Source organism: Harpegnathos saltator, unplaced genomic scaffold, assembly GCF_003227715.2.
Source record: "Harpegnathos saltator strain DR-91 unplaced genomic scaffold, Hsal_v8.6 scaffold204, whole genome shotgun sequence".
In the NCBI taxonomy this organism is placed as follows: domain Eukaryota; kingdom Metazoa; phylum Arthropoda; class Insecta; order Hymenoptera; family Formicidae; genus Harpegnathos; species Harpegnathos saltator.
In genome coordinates, this window is record NW_020229989.1 from 7887 (window position 1) to 23883 (window position 15997).

At 43.0% G+C, this 15997-nt stretch overlaps 2 protein-coding genes across 4 annotated transcripts in view; both read right to left on the minus strand.

The window, feature by feature from the left end:
- Positions 1-1264: 1264 nt before the first annotated feature.
- On the minus strand, positions 1265-8405 carry MED14 (mediator complex subunit 14). Of its 2 annotated transcripts, XM_025298103.1 has the most exons (21): positions 8294-8405; positions 7724-7922; positions 7500-7632; positions 7244-7417; positions 7029-7154; positions 6731-6910; positions 6452-6645; positions 6222-6339; positions 6001-6142; positions 5709-5913; positions 5469-5628; positions 5171-5378; positions 4185-4363; positions 3849-4095; positions 3605-3748; positions 3365-3508; positions 3097-3269; positions 2820-3014; positions 2341-2595; positions 2015-2261; positions 1266-1741 (listed from the first exon to the last, which is right to left on the minus strand). In XM_025298103.1, the coding sequence occupies exons 2-21, from the start codon at positions 7870-7872 to the stop codon at positions 1344-1346; spliced, it is 3771 nt and encodes a 1256-aa protein (XP_025153888.1). In that variant the 5' UTR covers positions 7873-7922; positions 8294-8405; the 3' UTR covers positions 1266-1343. The 2 variants fall into 2 exon arrangements, with proteins under 2 accessions (XP_025153887.1, XP_025153888.1); XM_025298102.1 differs by lacking the exon at positions 8294-8405 and having other exon boundaries at positions 1265-1741; positions 4185-4396; positions 7724-7872.
- Positions 8406-11554: 3149 nt separating this feature from the next.
- The window catches only part of LOC105185534 (uncharacterized), a 54168-nt gene continuing 49725 nt past the window's right edge, over positions 11555-15997 (minus strand). The window contains exons 6-8 of one of the 2 annotated variants that reach the window (XM_025298095.1): positions 14617-15709; positions 13797-14270; positions 11555-12666 (exon numbers count right to left, since the gene is read on the minus strand). In XM_025298095.1, the coding sequence (XP_025153880.1) occupies positions 11977-12666; positions 13797-14270; positions 14617-15709 (2257 nt within the window). In that variant the 3' untranslated portion in view covers positions 11555-11976. The remainder of the gene's footprint in view (positions 12667-13796; positions 14271-14616; positions 15710-15997) is intronic. The other variant, XM_025298096.1, reaches the window with a different exon arrangement.

The window sequence follows — 15997 nt, forward strand, 5'->3', positions numbered from 1 at the left end:
CGCGTGGCCCGAAAAACAGCGGCTAGACGGACCCGAAGACAATGCTCGCGGAACAAAGAGCGAGAGAGAGAGAGAGAGAGAGAGAGAGAGAGAGAGAGAGAGAGAGAGAGAGAGAGAGAGAGAGAGAGAGAGAGAGAGAGAGAGAGAGAGAGAGAGAGAGAGAGAGAGAGAGAGAGAGAGAGAGAGAGAGAGAGAGAGAGAGAGCATACGTTACGTGGATCGATAACAGCGATTAACAACGGAAGGATTTCCGACGAGTTAGATGAGAGAGGAACGGAGAGAAAGAGAGAGAGAGAGAGAGGAACCCCTTCCGAAAACGAAGACAAAGGAAGAGAGAGAGAGAGAAAGAGAAATTCCGTTTTTCGCGCTAGACCGAAGCAGATTTCCGCTGTTCGCTCTCGAAAGTAGATTCATTGAAGATTTCGGATTTCGTGGTTCGCTCTCGAGGAGAAAATCGTCTTGGCTCTAAGTCGATAAGATTTGCTTTGTCGCTCTCGGTTTTAAGATTCGATATCGCTCTCTTGAGAAGGTTTTTTCGTATTCCGTCCTCTCGGACAGAACGAAATTAATGTGTACCGTCCGTTACCGAGTAACGACGAGCAAGGATAGTGCCGGCGAAAAAGAAGGATATACCGCGAGTAAACGCCAGAGGTGGCACGGAGTGCAGTGCGCTACCGGACAAGAGGACGAAATCCCAGAGCGCCCGAGGGACCGAGTGATGAGCGCAGAGACGACCGACCAGGACCACGCCGCTGGGAGGTTCCCGTAATTGTAAGACCGTCCGTCTGCTTATTTTCGGTGTTCCGTGCATTTGCGTGTATCGTCCGAAAGTTAGTTTTGTTGCGCCGAGCGGTAGCGAACTTGCGAGTAAGCGGGCGGAGAAAAACTGTACCGTCCCGCGGAGATTCGGAGCGTACCGGCTTCCGACCAGAATAAAGCGAATTTTCGTAGAAGTCGCGCCGTTCTATTTCTTTTCTGTCTTCTCGTTTTCCCGATTCTTGTCCGAACCCATCCCGTCTATCGACTCAAAATTTCCCACGAGCTACGGGTCCCGTCGGACTCCCGCGTCGCGGTCGCGAGTTTGGCGATTAGAGTTGGTGAGCGGTGCGGCTGTCCGCACCTGGCGCACAACACTTCTTTGTTTTCTCGCGTATTGGCGATTGTGGCGTAGTGGGCCGACGGAAATTTGCAGGCGTCAGGAAATAATGTCGCACAGTATATGTTACGTCCAACCAATAAGAAAAAGATTAAAAAATAAAGATAAAAAAATAAGATGTTATGCTTGTTATGCGAGTGTGTTTGTATATACAAAATGTATAAATATGTGCGACGGATTATACCATTTAACTGTGTAATATAGGTTTCCTTACACATTCCTCCGTCTGGATGAACCGTTGCAGTTGCCTTCGCATATAAATGCAGCCTAAAAATCTCTCGAGCGGGCACATGTCCGGGCCCGGCAAGCCGGAGGGATGAGATGATGGACTGCAAAGTACATCCAGCGCCTCGTGCGTAATAAGAGTCGGCACAGCGCCTGCCCAAGACCGTGCTGGCAGTACTCTGGATATGTGACTACCGATTTTGTGATCGGTGGCTTGCGGGCTGTGCAGCGCCGCATGGCTCGGGCTCTGTCCGGGTCTCGCCGGAGAAGGCCTCGGCACGCTCGGGGACCCAGGCCAGTTGGAAGCAGCTGGAGAAGCCATACTCTGAGAAGATGGGAACGGGCTACCATCGATGTGACCTGATACAATCGATATTTCGTTATTTTGATAGTAATCAATCGTAATCATACTACTACTTTAATAGTAATTAATTGTAATCATAAGTGCGCGTTACTATTGAGCAACGAGCGAAAGACAATTGGAAGTAAGAATCTAATATTTGAAGCTTCCGTGACGTCCGTGCCATCTTCTTTTTTTCCCCTTGACTACCCAAATATTTGCAGTGATCTTGTTCTTAGCGTTAAGCATTAGGAATCTAACGATATCGCAGTAAAACATCATATTACCCGTACCTGTTTGCATGAAAGAGCCAGCAGGCGAATGCCCCACTTGGACGTTGCTGCAAGGTCCTGGTGATGACGTCGGCATGAGACCAGCGGGACTAGGAACGTGCATCGGATTCAGAGGACTGTTGGCGACGAGACCCGACCCAGGAGACGGGTGTGGTAGCATGTTTGGTGTATTCGGCGGTAACGACGGTGGTGATGCTAAGTTGAACGAGGTTGCGGGACTACTTCCGAAAGTTTGGTGTTGACTGGCCTAAATCCAAGAAAAAAAGTTAGTATATAAAACGAAGGATCCGCGTATTATTACATTCGATCTTGGCCAGACATTCCACCTGGGATATATTTGCGGTGTGAGGACTGGCCGGTGTGTGAGGGTTGCTGCCGGAGGGCGGTGTGAGCGGCGGGTGAAACCTCAAGCCTTCGCGTTGTTGCGCGGGTGACTGCGGTCCTCTATGATGACCCAAAAAGCCCACGTTTCCACCCCCACCGTCGCTGTCCATAGTGATGGGCGATGGTGGATTGTCGTCCTCCGATTGAGATCTCCTCCTGAACACTGCACTTTCATCGACATACTTGGACAAAAACGCCTGGAATGCCGACACCGATACACGATTATCTCGAATGAATTTATTCGCTTTGAATGCCTTATATGATACTTCATACGTTTAAATAATTATACTTTAGTAATTATACATATATATACTTATATAATAATTACTTACATACTGCATATACATATATAATACATATATAATAATTACTTTATATTCTATTTTTATATAGAGTGTGTTATATGTATACGCAATATTACCTTTAGGCCTTGCGTAGGTGTAAACTCGTCGACGACGTTACTGCGGTCGAAACGACTATAGGCTCCGTCGCGTAAGCTCACCAGACCTCCGCCGCGTAAACGCAATTCCAAGCAATACATTCCTTGATACGCTATTCTTACTAGAGTGACACTTTGTGGCATTATAGTGAAGGTTTGTACTGGAACTTGTGGTCTCTGTAAAAAGCACATTAAGGAGAAAGTGGCGTAAGTTTGAAGTCTCAAAAGAGGCGCACGTATAAAGTGTGCATGCACTCACGTTGCTATACACGCCTAATTGAGGAATCGTTGGCAATTTACTAATCGACGTGAGCGGCTGAAGCGTTTCATGAAGTATATGAATGAGTTGTGCCAAATTCATGTGCCTGTTCAAATGGGCTTCCAGTTGCTCCTTCATTATACTATGCGCGTTAGGTATAGTGTTTGTGGGACCTACGTGTTATATGTTGCAAGTGAGCTTCCCATCGTTACACGCGCCTCAGCGGAACAAACAATCTAGACTGATAGTAATTTATGTAAAAACTCACTCTTTCCGAACAGAAGTCTGAAGGCTTTGTCGTTTATACTCCATTGTACGGTCACAGTTGCACCTTGGTTCGGGCCGTACGCAAGAACTAATTTGCTATAATTGTAAGATTTAATACTAACCATGTTGCGTAAATTATACTTCTCTGGAATGAGAAACAGAAGCTCCGTTGAATTATAAAATTATAAATTATAATATGTATGACGTTTATGTAGTTTCTTATTTCACATTTTGTACATACCCATCTTAAAATATTCAGCTAAATCATGAACAATCGTGTACAAGTGCACTATTTGTGCCCAATCGTTTAGCAAAGTGTCGACAGTACGCGCGACAGTATCGGCTGCGCCCATTTCATATTGAAAATAGATCGGTCTTCGCAAACCTGTAAAGTCCGCATATCAACGCGCACTCAACGATTAGTATATCGCGATGAGGATAAGATACGCGAGATACAATATTTTACATAAACCCGTTACTGATACCTTGTTCTTTAGGATGGCTGCTAGAGAGAGGACTACCGTAAAATACAAACTCTGCTGTCCAGGTTTTCGCCATACCCTTGCCCTGGATTCGGATTGAAACACTGAGAAGCCTTTTCAAGAGGGCATACCAAGCGCTGCTGGTAGCTATACTCGGCGATGGTGCGGGTAATTGAACAAGTTTGAGCACCAATGCTGTAGCGTTCGCTTCGATCTGCAGCCCTTGATGAGCTATTTCCCGCTTGCTCAACTACACATGGTCAATATTAAATAAAGCCGATTCATGAAAGAAGACCTGATGATTGTACATGTCCAAAATTGACGGGAAATCGGCCTCACCTCTTGAGCCAAAGTTACGAATGGTATTCGCTCGTCGCACAGAGCAACGACATGCGCCAACTCCGGAATGAAATAAGCCGGATGCTTTGGTCTCCTGCTCTGCGATGATCCTGCCGCGTCTGTCCTGCCCCCGATCCCCGTGCTTCTACGTTTGTTGTTGCTCGTCATCTCCACCACTTCTGTAATGCACCCCCCATCTTGATCATTATTCCCTAAAAAATCCACCCATTAATCCCCCTAAAAGTAGCAAAACAGTATGCCAGTGCCACACTGAATGTTGCCAGATGTTAATATTAATTTGTATACACGCTCTATACTATGACATACTTGTAACCAATAATCGGGTTTTAGTAAGCGTTAATATAAAAGTTAATGTTAACGGTTCTGTATGACAGATTATATTATATATGTACATATGATAATAACAATAATATTACTATCGGCATTGAGACAACAGCACGACTAATGTGAAAGTAGCCTGTCACTTGTTTATATAGTAGAAACAAATGTATGTTATTACTAGCGGGTGTGGAGAGGATTAAATTTCGTTAGTAAAGAAACATTGCAAGTATAAGACACCACCACAACCAAAATATGTTATAGCATATACTCGATTTTTTCGTCTACATTCTTGTACATTCATGCTGATATAATGATATGTACATATAGGTATAATAAGGAATAAATTAAATTTTATGGATATACATATGCATATCAGTATAAATAATCTAATTAATAATTTAATAATGTGTGACGCGACATTAAATCGATATAACGTTATCGGCTGTTAACACAGTTGTCGAATCAAATATATAAGTTTTTTAAATAAGTTTACAATGAGAGAAAGGGAAAAAAATAAATTATATAAAGAAACTATATTAATATAGCTTTCATTTGTACATGTACAATTTCATATATATGCATATATACACTTTGTGTACTTATCCATGTTATAAAATATATAGAAAACGTATGCATATACTCACCACTGTCGACGCTTGTAAATGGACCATGAGTGATGACGAAAGTATCAAATTCAATGAGGCTTTGGACCTTTAAATACATTTTTGGTATCTCCGTCTCTATATTGTCATCATGTGGATCATCTTCGACGGTACTTGGTTTCACCACCGCGAGATAAAAGGTGCATTCTATCTCACACGGCGAACTTTCTTTCTCTTTGAATGCGACGATCTAGAATGAAGCATATTCACGGCACATGTTGCACTGACTAAATTGTGCAAACGATTACTTGTAACTATCTACATACACACACATACGTACCAGTATGACTGTAGGATGCCTATGTAATTGTACGAACATTCGATGTCTACTAATTTTGGACATGGGGTGATCCGGATGATGCAAAATGGGCAAACGTTCATGAGCAGTTGCTGGTAAATGCTGCAACGTCTTCTCGCAGCGTCTCTGCGTTATCCAAAATCTGTCGCGAAAGAATTTATCAATTAATCCATCTCGGGCATGAGTGTGAGTCCATGAATGTAATCGCGCTTATATTCGTACCTTAATTCCGATATAAGCGTCGGCAGACGCGAATGATCTCCATTCAGAGCCGTTGTTAACTCCGGTACAAGAGGCGCGTCGTATTGAGGGACATGACACTGAAGCATGCCGGTGTGAGTGTCGACTGTAACCAATAGAAGCTCAGCACGCAAGCATGGTTGCAATATTGGTACTGACAAAATTGCAGGAGATCCCGCTAACGTACCTGAAAGCCCGATTATTTAAACGTTATCGTACTCATCTCATTTTACATAAAAGATAAAGGAAAACTGGTTCATCATTATTAGCTTACATTCAACGTCTTTCAGCATCGTCTGCAGCTCTTGTTTCAATTCAGATAAACGACTTCGTGTCCGAATGTAAATTGTATGAACGAGTAAGCACTCCATCGACAATTGGTCCGACCTGATGGCTCTGTGTGCTATTTCACTTTCCTGCATCATGATTAACCGTTCTTATTGTTCAATGCTAACATTATTTCATTCGAAAGAGATGAAATGTACGTTGTTTTACCTTACTACCTAACGATGGAATATGCACAACCGCAAGAGGTCTTGCGGGATCATGTTGGTCTACTTGAACGGTTAATTTGTATCCAAGTTCCGATCGTGGATCTTTGCTTGTTAATTCCCTAAAAGATTGCCAAATATGAATATCACGATTTGAAAAATATCATATCTTTTATATTATATAATCCTTGTTAATTTTTTTTTAATATGACTGATGTCATCAATTGTTATTACCTCCAGTAAGATATGGAGAGACATTTGCCAGCTGTGTAATCATCTACATGAATATGATCATCCAATCTATCTCGAATTAACCTCAACGTTTGAGAATACAAAACTTCCAATTGCAATGACTGGCAAAAGTAATGTAATATATAATATACTTCTGATAATGGGTTAGTGCTTTCAGCTAATCGCGATTGAATAACCTGCGACAGAAGGAAATTTCATTTGTTAAACATCTAACGATGTAATTTACATCTCGTTAACTTTGTTACTGCATAACAATAGTACCTGATGCACATATCGAGATTGTAACGGATGCACTAATGCCTTTCCATCGCCAGTCTCTCTATCCGAAACCAGAATTTCCAATTCTAGCAGTCTCCATGGGACTGTTGGTCCATCACCCATAACTGTAAGAGACACCGAAAATTCTTGCTCAACGAGAAACGTTACTCTCCCTGCTTCAATCTGTACATAATATAACAAATAAACCTGGGTAAAGTATTAAGCGATCGCATAATATAATTTGATAGATTTAATTAGCTTTGTATAATAATATATTTGTTGTCATTATTTATGTTCTTACCTTCAAATTACGCATCTGGGGCAATAAGTTTCCAGTGACCAGTCTATGTTGAATAACTTGATTCAATCTTTGCAATGTGCTTCTCTTCTCTGCATGAGTAATTGGATCTGGTGGCACTATCCTTTCCTGCTCATGTATCATATGAACCAATAATTTTCTCAAATTATATATATAATTTTATAAAAGAAAGCAGTTTTTTTATAAAGTATGCTTACCCGAATGCAGGCTGGCAATCTGCCATATGTCCCGGTAGTAAGTACTTCTACAGCTGCAGGAATATGAAAATTTGGTAATCTGGCATGAACTAAAGTTTCACGAGCCATCCTTGCCAACATGTCTGCAGTATCAACAAAAAGCAACGACTGCTTATCCAAGAATGCCATAATATGCTGAAATGAAAGAAAATAAATTGTTAGATTGCAAAATTTAGCTTTAAAATGTAACTACAGGATGTGTACAAATTTTTCTTACTGCAGATTTATCTACTTTAGATGCACTATTTGCCCATTTTACCAGTGCCAATAAACGGACATATAATTGTCTTGTCCGAGCAGAAAAATTATAAATCTCAATCTTGCGTTCCATATCAGTTTTACGAGGTAATCTAAGCAAGGCATGATATAAAAAATAGATAGTATTGTAAGATGTTAGAGTTGCATAGTTGGACATTATTAACAGTCATATCTTATACTTACAATTCAGCAAGGACAGTAAGCTCATGATATGTTCGTTGTACAATAAAATCTATAAGCATTCCTAAGGAGATGGACCCTCCGCGATTACCTTCCTGTGGTATGTTGTTTGTAACAGGAGTTTGATGACCTTCTAAAGGTACCGGTGCCATTTTGATCTCTTATTTCAATATGTTAATGCTTGACTTTAATGTATATATGTCTGTAATCACATATAATGTATTATAGAATATTATGTGATAAAATTTAGTGAAATCCCTTCCCCAAAATACATTTGAAAAATTATTCCAAATGAAAAAGGTTCTGTAAATCATTGGTTCTATAATAATAATTTATATAACTTTTTTGCTTAAAGTAATCTCTCGAACAAACTGACAAGGTTTGTTGGCTTCATTGCAAAACGACTTGTGTGTAATTTAACACCTACATATTCTATAAAAGATATCTTATAAAGAATATAATATAGAAAAACTACAAGGTAATAATATGTGTATATACATATATATATATATCTACAATATGTATATATACGTAGATATATATCAATAATGCTACAGAAAAGTTTTTACTTACCTTGATTAGTAAATATATATTGTCTAATTAAAGCTCCACAGTAAACTTTCACATTCTAGTTTCGTTCAATAGTTTTAGCAACGCGCAACCGATGTCCATCGACGCCGTAACGTCACAGTTATCCAGAACAAAGAGAATTAACGAGAACGAACATTAGAGATGTAGACCGTGCTGCCATCTAATGGGACTGATCCAATAATGTGTATCTGTTTTATTTTACAATCGACCGATAATCTATTAATATTAATATTTCTTGCGATGATCTTTGCCAGATAATATCTTTATAATTGATATTTGTACACATCCAGCGCTGTCAGTCTTTGTATTACTTCGTCGGTGCTTGTACCGTTTATTTAAACTGGTTTATATAAAATGGTTTGAGTCTCGACTAAAATTTAATTTTTAGCCGAGATTCAAACCATATTTTCTCAATTTTCAAGTAATTTAGCCAAGACTCAAACCACATCATTTACGAGCTCCCATAAAATTTAGTTGAGACTTGACTTACATTTTACTAATCCCTATTATATTTAATCGAGACTCAAACCACATTAGACGAGTTTATTCAAATCAAGAATATAAAAGGTATGGCCCCTGATATTTTGATACTATATATCTAACGTGCTACATATATTTTGCATATATAATAAGAATTATAATAAATTAATTATAAAATATAATAATCAAGATTATGACATCGGGCAAGAGAACAGAACAAACACAACGTTTGAAAACATTTGCTTTATTGTATATTCCTTTCGTCCGCATAGTAGGTACATATTAGCGTCTAAAATGCTCTTTCTTGTAGTTCATTGAAATTCATTCTTGCACTAACTTTTATATTCATATCTCCTACTTCTTTCTCCATAATCCTACTCTCTTACACTCGCTCTTCCCCTTTCACTCATAGATAAATAAATTATGGATTATATAATATGTACAAGATCTTAATAGTTCTCTTTTTCTTACTTTAATAGTCATTTGTCGCTTAATAGACGTATCTTGTAAAGACTCTAGAAATATTGAGCTTGGTCTGGTCAGTATACGTAATATATTCTCGTTAAGTTTTGTCGTTTCAAATTTATATATTTATCTCTTTGTTTATCTCTCTTTCTTTCTCTCTCTCTCTCTCGCTCACTCTCTCGCTTTCTCACTCTCTCTCTCTCTTTCTTTTTTCTAAAATTATTTATTCGTCCATCCTTCGTACAACCGATTAATATCTCCGTTCGTTCGTGGTGCAGCTTTTTAAGAAGATGATTGAATGAATAATTGAGTGGTAAGGAGAAGGGGAACACTCATGAAGAGCAAATCAAAGCTTCTAATTCGCCATTGTACTTTTTACGATGTAAAGAGGCAAGAAATTGTATAAATTTGTCCCTTGCATTGTATATTGAGTTTAAATTATTTTTCTTGCATATCACTCATATCCGACAGAAATAAATTAGTGAAATGTATCGAAGCACTATCACGTTTTGATTGTTCCTCATTGCTATAAATACAATTTACTCTACATTTATCTCTTATATTTCTACCGAAACAGGCTTAACATCCAAAATAAATTTACAATTAAGAAGATACTAAAATTACATTCGATTAATAACCAAGCGACAAAATCCATCGATTTAGGAGAATTGAAAAGAAGAAAAGAGACATATTTTCGATACATCTCACAAGCACAGTTCCTCCGAATGCAAGTGATGGCGCGCAAAAATGATTAATTTATCCCTATATACACTGCAAAATTTAATGCTGCAGGATATATCGTTTCTCTCATGATATAATGCGACCTCAACGACGGTCAGGTGTTTCTAAGCTAGCCCGTTCAAAATTATTTCAAATTAGCTACCAAGCAAAATTTACCGAAGACATTCTCACCTTGGAATAGTAATTATATACCTTTCAGTAGCTCGAGTGATAACTTTGTGTTTAGATAATTAAAGACTCAACTGTGCCAATAACAATAGCAGGTGTGTAGGAAACGGTAAAATAATCGCGAAGAATTTGACATTAATTAAAAAAAGAGATACTGGAACGAATGTAAGAGATATTTATATACATATATATGTATATACCAGTAGCACGATTGTATTCTTGAAGAAATTTGATATCGACTTTACATTTGAGAAAAGATCTCTTATACACACACGTTGCTAACAAAACGGCCGGGTCAATGCACGTACTTCCGACAAAATCGACAGCATGGAGTGTAGTTTGGACATCATCGTTGACATTGTAGCTCAGGTTTCAATTTCCCAAAAAGTTTTCAATTTGTGATTAACAAACTCCCTCCAGATTGCAATCTTGCTGTTGGTACTCTATTCTGAGGTATCTTGTATGTTCAATTAGGATGTTTATATATAAATTCTGCATATTTCAAGTACAATATTTCCTCAGGCACCTGTGAATTATTTACAATTCAACAAATATATATTTGCAAGGAACGAAGCGATTCGAGCTGGTCATCTCCGCGGGGATGAAAATATCTGAGATAAACAGAACAAACAAATGAATTGTATAAACGAAAATTGAAAGAGCGGAAGAGAGATCGAAAATGTATAAAAGTATACACATCTTTCCGTATGTCTCTGCGGCGACGTTGCTACGGGATACAAAAGACGGATTATGAAAGAGAGGGGAAAAGAAAGAGAAACATATTAATCGAAGTGACATTCGATGAAAAACAACAATACGCGATAGTAGTAGTAGTATCAGTAATAGCAGTAATAGCCGTAATAGTAGTAGTAATAATAGTAACAGTAGTAGTAGTAGTAGTGGTGATGGTGGTGGTGGTGGTGGTGGTGGTAATGATGAAGGTAGTACTGTAGTGATAGTGATAGTGATAGTGATAGAAGTAGTAATAGTATTAGTGACAGTGATAGTGACAGTAATAGTGGTAGTAGTAGTGGTTGCGATAGTGGTAGTGGTGGTGGTGGTAGTAGTGATAGTAATAGTAATTTAATAGTACTAGTAATATCAATAGTAGTAGTTGTAATAATGGTGATGGTGATGTGGTGGTAGTGGTGGTGGTGGTGGTGGTGGTGGTGGTGGTAGCGGTAGTAGTAATAATTTAATAGTAATGCCAGTACTAGTAGTAGCAGTAGCAGTAGCGATAGCAGTAGTAGTAGTAGTAGTAGTAGTAGTAGTAGTAGTAGTAGTAGTAGTAGTAGTAGTAGCAGTAGTTTAGTAGTAATGCCAGTATTAATAGTAGTAGTAGTAGTAGTAGTAGTAATAGTAATAGCAACAGCAGCAGTAGTTTAGTAGTAATGTCAGTATTAGTAGTAATGATAGTAGTAGTAATAGTAGTGGTGGTGGTAGCAGTAGTAGTAGTAGTGGTGATAATAGTAATAGTGGTAGTAGTAGTAATAGTAGTAGTGAAAGGTTCTCTGTAACGTTACTCTGTAAAAACTCGCGAAATTCTGTTTTCAACATTGAGATACCGAAAAGAAGTATCCGATATCAACGGCCGCACGTCTGCTCTCTACTAGGCATACCCTGCGACCAGACTACATCATAGTCTCGCTACGACTAGTCATACTATCGAAGTCTAACTGCGAATACGATGGCGGGCGATGATCGTGTTCGCAAAAAGCTGCACTACCGTGCCCAGCCAGCGGATTGCACCAACTGTCGGAGCGTATCGTGTTCGTGAGGTAACACAGTATTTCTAGAATCTCGTTAATGCGCTAGGAACCCGGGCTACCGGCATTGTCGCCGCTCTTTCTCCTCGCCTCGAGCTGCTTCGCCAACAGGGCGACCTCCCAATTGTTGTATCCGTCTTGCCGCACGATTTTATCGTCGTCGTCATCGTCGTCGTCGTCATCGTCATCGTCGTCCTCGTCTTCGTCCTCATCGTCCTCCTCCTCCGCCGCCTCATCGTCCTCCTCGTCGCCCTCGTCGCTATCGCCCTTACGACACTGTCGGACGTCAAATTCCTCATCCGATCTGCTGTCGCTGTTTGACTCCAGGTCGATCGCTACGTCCTCCCGTGATGACAGCAGTCTCTGCGGCACTATCGAGTTCGGCAGTTCCTGCAGCTCTAACGTCTCTCTCTCCGAATGTTCTTCCCACGACCTTCTGCTGCGTGAGCTCGAGCCCAGGGACGAAGATGAGCGGCGATCGTGCGACCGAGTGGTCAGCACGGTGTCCACGGAGCTGTCCCGCATGAAAGGGTGATCCTCACGGTCGTCGTCCAGGTCCTCCTCCAACGAGGCGTCGTGTTCGGTGCTGTCGCCGCCGAAGTCGTCGCCGTCGTGCGACTCCCGTCGCTCCAGTTCCTGGATCCGCGTCTGTAGCTGCGATATTATCTCATCGCGCTTGCGGACCTCCAGCTCCAGAGACGTGAACTGCTGCTCGAACTTAATTTGCATATTCTCCTGCAACGTCAAGGCCAAGTGATTAATCGGCTACAGAGTCGCGTGCACGCTCGTCATTCGGTCATGGGGATCCTACGGCGAGGATATGGCTAGATAATTGATAGCCTTGACGAGCTGTACACACCTGGCCTGGTGTGCGATGCGCAGCTCGCGTCGCTCGACTTTCGCGGAACATGTACGACCGTTGACGGATTTTAATCCGCCGCGGTATCAAGGAAACGCAACATGAATACTAGTTCTCTCTTTTCCTCTTCCTCCTCAGCCCTCACCTTTAACCCTTTCCCTATCCTGTATCATCGAGTAATAATAAACTTCAAATCTGACATCTTATTAGAGTCATCGCGAATTAACTTCGCGCGAAATCGACGTAATTAACATTACGTCACACAGCGCGCGACGTTCATCGCGTTACACTACTCTTCATCGAGAGACTGAGACAGTCGCGGCGTCCTCCCCACTTGTACACGAAGAGCCATAAACTCCTGGCTGTCCCCTCGACCGAGATTCTCGACCTCGCGTTTTTGTACGCACAAGAGGTGGAAAATTCGGCGTCATAATTGCTCGGCCATTACAAGGTGCATCATTATGCATGAAGGTGCATCAGGATGCATGGGAAGATAACTGAACAAAATATGAGTGATAAATAAAAATAATGCACGAATAGTTGAGAAAAAGTTTACTTGCAAAACTATCGTTTTCGATGCAACAAATTTTTCGGTACTCCTCATGAGTTCATGACATTCGTCATTTCGCTCTGCGGAAGCGTGCAATTCTACGCGGCTGAATACGAAAAACAGTGCAAATGTAAAAAAAATATAACAGCGCAGCTATAAAAATAACAAATAAGATAAGAGGAGAGCAGGACAAACATTACGAAAGCTGCGTCAAAACAAAATGTCTTGTACTGCCAATAAATAATCCGCGGGCACTCTGGAGCTGTCCGCGCCTCTCGCACCTCGAGAGCACGAGGGCGAGTAGCCGAGGGTGCGTAATAAAGCGCTCCTTGAGCGACGTGACAGCGAGCGTGCTCGCGAGCGGTCACAAAGCTCGTCCATTGAAAACGGAGACAAAAGGACGAGCGCGGGGTTGAGGATGGATGCTGCGGGGCGCATAGTAGTCGCGGCACTCACCAGGCCCGCCTTAATGACCTCGCTGATTCCTGAGAGCAGTTCGCCCAGGCACTCCTCCTCCCTCGGCCGTGGCACCATTTGCAGGACGCCGACATTGCCCACAGGACGGAAACTGAGTTTATTGGGCGGCGGCAGTGGCGGCTGATCCTGGGGCTCGGACAGCGGGTAGTTGGGCTGCGGGGTGGCCTGCTCGGACGGCGGACTCTGCAGCGTGTATTTGTTGAAGGTTACGCTCTTGGACAGCTTGGAGTGCCGCGCGGCGTAGCCTTCGATCGTCGGCGCTCTCATCAGCCTCTTCAGCTCGGCGGTGGCGGCCTCGCGATCCGGCGTGCTGGTCGCCGAGGTCTCGGAGCTGCCGGTTCGACTGCTGGCCGACAGCTTCTTCAGGATACTCTTCAAGTTCCGCCTTTCCAGCGTCTCGTTCTCCGGCGACAGCTGCTCCACTGACGATATCCTCGCGGATGCTTGCCGATCCTGCGCGAATGCCCAAGGTTATTGTGAGCGAAGAGGAAGGAGATGCGCGTGACCTTGGTCTAGAGATCGAACAAAGATCGCAACTCTGACTTGCGTTTGGTTCACCCGATTTCTTCAGCGAATAGATTTGTTGAATTACAGTGAACATGACAGTGAACGGATCACGCGTGTTTTGACTGGAGAAAATGGAATTCTGTGAATGAAAATAGTCTGAAAAATCTACACTGAGGGGGGAGGGGGAGGGGGGGAGAGAGAGAGAGAGAGAGAGAGAGAGAATATTTAAAAAGTAGAAGATATTTATTCGAAGATTACTAATAACGTATCTCCTTATAATACTTCCGCTTACCTGATTGAACTTGGCCAGCTTCCTGGCGTACTCGATGGCGCAGGCCTCCGAGTGGCTCCTCGTGAGGTTGCCGTCAAACTCGGGCTCAGCGTTCTCGCCGCAGTCGAGGGACGAGCTCCTCACCGCCTTCTCCAGCTCGGCCAACTTCTGCCTCTCGTTGAGGATCTTGAGCTTCTTGACGAACGGCAAGCCGCAGTACTCCGGCGACAGGTCGTCTACGGAAGCGTACATCTTGGTCTGCTGCAGCTTTCTGGTCGGCGGACTCTTCTGCGGCGAGTTATTTTTGATGAGCGAGTTCTTTAGCATCGCCCAAGGCTTCTTGGCGTGCATCAGCGGCGCTCGCGTCTCCGTCTCCGAGGTGATGGTCGCGACGGCTTGGCTACCCGACGACGACTGCTCCTCTTCGATCTGCGAGGTCTCCTCGGGGATCGTGTTCTTCGGCAGCAACGGTTCCTTCGTGAGTGTTTCCTTCTCCGCTTGGGCCTCCTGCTCGTTTTTCGCCTTCAGCAGAAGTATCCTCTGCAAGAACGGCAGGTTCGGGTTGGTAGGGTTCAAGGACTCGGGTGGCGGCGGTTGCGGCTCGGCCGCATGACTCGACATGTCCATCAGGTTCCGCCGCTCCTCCCGCTCCTCCTTCTCCTTCAGCAGCCTGAGCCTAGACAGCAGAGGCAGGCCGGCCCCCAACGGCGACACTGGCGGTTCTTGACTGTTCGGCAGGCAGAGATCCTGACTCTCGTCGATCTTCTGCTGCCTCTTCAGCGTTGGAAACTTGGGCGCCAACGGCTGGAGCTCCAGGCTCTCCTCGGGCCTGGTGTTGCGTCTGCTCTTCCTCAGCACGTTCTTTAGACCCTTCACGTCGCTCTTCAGCTTGTCGACGATCCGCTTGCCGGTGCTGTTGTCGGACGAGTCGTGGCCAGGAGATGTAGGCCGGCGCGCCGCCCGGGCTACCCGCTGCGCCTCCATCAGCCGCTTTCGCCCGAGGTTCTGCAGGATCTCCTGCGCCTCTGGGTAGTCCTTCATCGCGGCCAGAACGTCCTCCCGCGAAAGACTAAATAGCTCGGAGTAACCCACCGAGCGAACGTCGGCTGTGCGTCTGAAAGTCGCAGTTATCCTTATTTCTATTTCCTTCTTTTGTCTTTTTTCTTTTTCTTATTCAGGATATTTCGTGGACGAGCGAAATGTAGCGATGTAGCGTCGAAGCGCAAGAGAAGAGTGGGCGGCGCTCACAGGGTACCTGTGATTTACGTCGCATTTGTTCCGAAGCACGAAAAACCTGACGCGAGAAGAAGAAACTGATCGGGGCGGAAAATTTCATTAATGCAAATGTAAGGACCGGGTTCCTCCGGACTTTGAGCGATCACCGACGCCTTGCCTTTAACGT

Coding starts and splice junctions, on each gene's coding strand:
- MED14 (XM_025298102.1), bottom strand. CDS start 7,872: ATGGCACCGGTACCTTTAGAAGGTCATCAAACTCCTGTTACAAACAAC. Junction 7,633..7,723: donor CTTACTGTCCTTGCTGAATT/GTAAGTATAAGA, acceptor TGCCTTGCTTAG/ATTACCTCGTAAAACTGATA. Junction 5,379..5,468: donor GGCATCCTACAGTCATACTG/GTACGTATGTGT, acceptor GCTTCATTCTAG/ATCGTCGCATTCAAAGAGAA.